The 5,156-nt window shown below is 34.7% G+C and overlaps 1 protein-coding gene across 1 annotated transcript; it reads right to left on the bottom strand.

Annotated features, from left to right (window-relative positions):
- Window positions 1-2,084: 2,084 nt before the first annotated feature.
- On the bottom strand, window positions 2,085-3,118 carry LOC121736176. Its single transcript, XM_042127263.1, has 4 exons — window positions 3,014-3,118; window positions 2,837-2,914; window positions 2,569-2,719; window positions 2,085-2,257 (listed from the first exon to the last, which is right to left on the bottom strand). The coding sequence occupies exons 3-4, from the start codon at window positions 2,687-2,689 to the stop codon at window positions 2,085-2,087; spliced, it is 294 nt and encodes a 97-aa protein (XP_041983197.1). The 5' UTR covers window positions 2,690-2,719; window positions 2,837-2,914; window positions 3,014-3,118.
- Window positions 3,119-5,156: the final 2,038 nt, after the last annotated feature.

The following is a 5,156-nucleotide window of genomic DNA, read 5'->3' as shown; positions in this document are numbered from 1 at the left end:
AAGTTGACCACCAAATTATGGGATCCAGTGGTACACTGACGGCACAGTTTACAGAACATGCGTCAGTTGTAACAGAACAATAATGTATGTGGCGCAGAAGTTGACCACCAAATTATGGGATCCAGTGGTACACTGACGGCACAGTTTACAGAACATGCGTCAGTTGTAACAGAACAATAATGTATTCAGCGCAGAAGTTGACCACCATCTGCAGCAGCATGAGATCCAGTTGTAAACTGACGGCACAGTTTACAGAACATGCGTCAGTTGTAACAGAACAATAATGTATGTGGCGCAGGTACATACATTAATCTTTTTACTTTTTGATTGCAAAATGTAAACATAAGTTAACATAATATTGCATATGAGCTGTTGCATGTTTGCTATTATTTCACGAAGTTATTAAACGTTGAAAAATTAATTTTGGTGAAACTAATTTTAATCCTGAAATAATACATCTGTATTTTTATCCCAAGTAGTACTTACCAATAGGACATTACACGGATGAAGCAATTGGTAAAATCTAGCTTGTCATAGACTGAAGATGAGTAATAACTAATTTTCAGAAGAAGTGTGTGGACTGGCTCTGGAGCAGCTGATCTCTTATATCAGGGGTTCCCAAACTTATTTTTTCTACCGCCCACTTTGAGAACAAATTATATTCTAGCGCCCCCCAATGTTTAAATTTAAAATGCATCTAGATGAAATGAAATTACAAATCACCCCCCAAAGCCTACACAACGCCCCCATTTTTTCTGGGTCCCACACCACCCCCCTTTAGACCTGCAGCACCCAGAAGGGGGCGTTAACGCCCACTTTTGAAAAAGGCTGTCTTATATGGAAGCGCGGCCGATGTGGGTGACTGTGGTGAGTTTATACCCCATGGACGGATGTCTAGTTTCCGATATGCTCAGCTTCGCAGTCACAGACGACAATAAATAACTACATACCAATATACCATCCTCATCACCTTGATGAGTGGCAGTCTTCCACCGTGCGTTTCTCGCGTAAAATTCTGCCACGCACAGTAAAACTCTGGAACGAACTTGCAAACCTTCAAGAAGAGAGCGTATTTCCTCTTAAAAGGCCGGCAACGCACCTGCAGCTCTTCTGATGTTGCGAGTGTCCATGGGCGACGGTAGTTGCTTTCCATCAGGTGGCCCGTTTGCTCGTTTGCCCCCTTATTTCGTAAAAAAATCTACAACTAAAACTCTTGTTAGATTTTTGCCTTCATGCCATTCCTACTTACTAGTGCCTAATATAACGAACTCAGGCAACAATGGTCTGAATTCACTTTGATTAGTGATAAGTGCAGGTGATTAGTAATCACGAGAACAGACTAAGCTATTAATAACATTATGACATCACAAATATGTATTTATTTAATCACAATTACATAATATAATAGTAGGTGCTAACAATAGTTATTGTGTTACCGTTAATGTGCGTACATAAGTTAGACTGCAGATTAACAAGGTATTCTGCAGATTATCTGGGTCAGTCAGTTAAAGTGCAAAAAGTTAATTCTATTCTCATTAAATTACCTAAAACATGTTCTTGTTAGAATAAAACTTGTTATTTAATATTGTAGATAATTATTTTATATAATGTTTTGGACATAATTCATAAACAAAAGAATGAATAATTAAATTTTAAGTAAAATATTACTCTGATGCACTAATCAAATATAACAGGCCATTTAGCCGAAACTTTTTCGTTTTCGCTTCGTTATAGAATCGCCGATCAAAATGTATGGAATTGACATAAGACGAGTCGAACGTCAACGTCATATTAACGAACGCTTATGTCAATTCCATGAATTTTCATCGGCGATTCTATAACGAAGCGAAAACGAAAAGATTTTGGCTCACCCCCCAGATCGTATCAACTAGAAAAAAAGCAATCAAAACAAAAACAGTCTTAGCTTAAGCTAAAGTGTTTAGGGCTTTTACGAAGGAAGAGAATGAAAACTAACTACCTAGGTAAAGTGCAAATATAAACTTTTTTATTTAAACATATCACACTTTAACGTATTCTGCATTCTAACGGTAACAATTGCAGTAAATGTGCGAAAGATTTTAATCTTAATAAATGTGCGAGAACTGCACGGCGACAATCAAGTAAGTGACGAAAACGTTGAGAATGACGAAGGGGAAGGAACAGTTGAGGGGGACGACGCCGCAGATGTAGAACCTCATGGGACGCGCGTCGATGTACAGGAGAAAGTTCCTGATGGCCACCGCTTTGTTGCCCACAGCTGTAAATATATTAACCTTAAAAAAAATTTAAATTACCGATAAATATCTATACAAATATTGTATGACTTTTTTACGCCCAAACCTCTGAAATTATTTTGCTGAAATTTTGTATGGTAATAGTTTGAGACTTGAGGAATAATCGAATTTTGGCGTAACAGAGTTGCGGACTTCGTTTAGTACCTTGATGATGATCAGTTAGGACTTTTTATTAATATCTTCTGAAAACTGAATGGTCTGGATATATCAAGGGTGTTTATCTCTGCATATCACTTCCGCAGTTCTAGATATAAAACCGATGCTATATGCTTACCAGTTTCTAGTAATAGTTTCTCGTGCAGTATTATCTTAATTTTGTCGACCTCGTGAGCAAGTCGTGATGCCAACACAGCTGGCACTATCACAATGAACAAATATTGGAATGCCCAATGCATATATACAAACGAGGAATCGAAAGATTTTATCTGCAAATACAAAAATATTATATATAGATGATATGGAAATAAAAGATACAATGAAAGTGATATCCAACAAACAGAAGCTCTAGTATTATTTCATGTAAATAAAATGGAGCTACTTACATTGTACTTTATGTCTCTAATCGCGTTGAAAGAAGTAGCCAATGCTATAGGAATTTTGTAGAACAGAGCTACTACGTACTGAAATACAGACAAAATATGCAAAATTGTTTTTCTAAAATACTAGTCACTTCTTAAGGTCATTGATGTAATCAAATATACTATTCGTATTATACGTACCAACAAATCAAAGCATTTTTTGCACTTCTCTATTCCATCCAGCAAAGACTTGTAGATAAAATGTACGGAAAGAGGTTCGTAGCAATTACTGACAATATCCTTTAAGTTTTTGACGCGCCAATAAGCAATATGGAAACTCAAGGAATACAGAACAAGCGGAAAATCAACAACTGTACTAACTATAAACATAATGATGGAAGTAACAGTTTCATCTATACAATCTTTCGGTGCTACCGTGCAATGCGCATAAGCAAAAAAAATTCTCGAAAACAAAATTAAAATTGCAACTCCAATGATTTTTAATTCAGTTCCTTTGATGTGAATATTCATCATTCTGTCAATATTGGATAGGATTTCCAATAAAGCACAAAATGAATGTTGTCTGTCACAACAAATGGTAGAGACAACCATTAACCCATACTGTAAATATACGTATAAAATCCAAACTATAAACGATACTTCATATGAGGTCACCATAATATTGTAAATAAAGCCGGCCAGCATCAGTATAGAAGGAATGGTCGTTAATATTTTAACGACAATTCTCTGCCTGCGAGTTTGACATTTTATAAATCCAAAATCTAGAGACAAGAAAAATTGAACAAACAGAAAAAATAAATAGAGATTCCTTGAATACGCCGAATAAGGCGTATTGTATCGTTTCGGGGTTACATTTTCTGTTTTTGATATAGTGTTAACTTCTTTCACAATTATGATATTTTCATTTTTTAAAGTATTCATTATGGCTACAACGTGCGTGTCGTTGAAAGTTCTTTGATCAATAACTCAAGTCGTCACGCATTTTAATTTACTAAGTGAACTTCACTTTCTAATTTAACCATTAATTATATTAAGGGTTAAATTTATAATATTACGTAATATATTAATTACGTTGAAATTATGTGCCCTAGAGGTGGACAATCGATGTTACTGAAATGTTATGATCACGAAAACACATTTAAGTAACTTAAATGTTTGCTTAACCGTATCTAGAAGCAGTATTTGTAGTTAGTATTAATACGTGGGGTACCCAGCCATCTATCAAGCTTTTATACCTTGCCGATCTGTCTCAAATGGACCAATATTGTTTCGATGCTAACATCAAAAGTATCTTTTTTTATAATTAGTTTCTCGTGGATTATTCTAACTCAACAGTGTTGTAATTTCATTTAACATTGTTTCATAATAATTTTAAGGGTCAAGGTGAAATTCTTTACATAGATAACAAAAGATACATAAGAAATTAAACAAAAATAGTATGTCGATAAGTTTACGACAATGTTTCAATTAATTTACTACACAGCTTTCGATGTTGTTACGAAATATTAATGAAGATTAATTTTAATAAGATTTTTACGTCATAATAAAAACTTATTAGTTAAAAGCAATAAATTATGTGTAATAGAAATTAGATTACCTTTGTATTCTAACTACTACTGTGTACACTCTATACTTAACCCTATAAGGACCACATTGAACAAAACAAATCGAACTAACACAATGATAGGCATAAAATATATTATTTCACGAAGTTACTAAGCGTTATAAAATTAATTTTGATGAAACTACTTTAAGTCCTGAAATAATGCATCTGTATTTTTATCCCAAGTAGTACCCATAGGACATTACATGGATGAAGCCACTGGTAAAATCTAGATTATCATATACTGAAGATGAATAATAACTAATTTTCAGAAGAAGTGTGTGAACAGGCTCTGAAGCAGCTTACTCGCATGTAGAAGCGCGGCGGCCGATGCGGGCGACTGTGGTGAGTTTACACCCCATGGACGGATCTCTAGTTGGCATTAGACATGCTCTTCGCAGTCACAGCACTCATATTCCTGCTGCAATTTACGCATCTGTATTAACTACAAGCATTACGTTTGATTTTTGCCGGTTGTCTACGTTGTAAACGACGACGTATAAAATTGATTGAAAATTCTAATTATATCATACACACAACACTCACTCCCACATTTCACCTACAGAAGTACATACGAGCTCGCTTTCCGAGTAGCTTTTAAAATATTAGTAATTATAATAGATAAAAATAAATTAAATAGTAAACTTTTATACGTCCATGAGTAAACTCTATATTTCTCTTTGTAATAATTACTAGCCTCACTTAATATACCTGTAATAT

The sequence above is a fragment of the Aricia agestis genome, chromosome 18 (assembly GCF_905147365.1).
Source record: "Aricia agestis chromosome 18, ilAriAges1.1, whole genome shotgun sequence".
Taxonomy (NCBI): Eukaryota; Metazoa; Arthropoda; class Insecta; order Lepidoptera; family Lycaenidae; genus Aricia; species Aricia agestis.
Note: the sequence above shows the minus strand (reverse complement) of the source record. Positions and strands in the feature narration are given on the sequence as shown.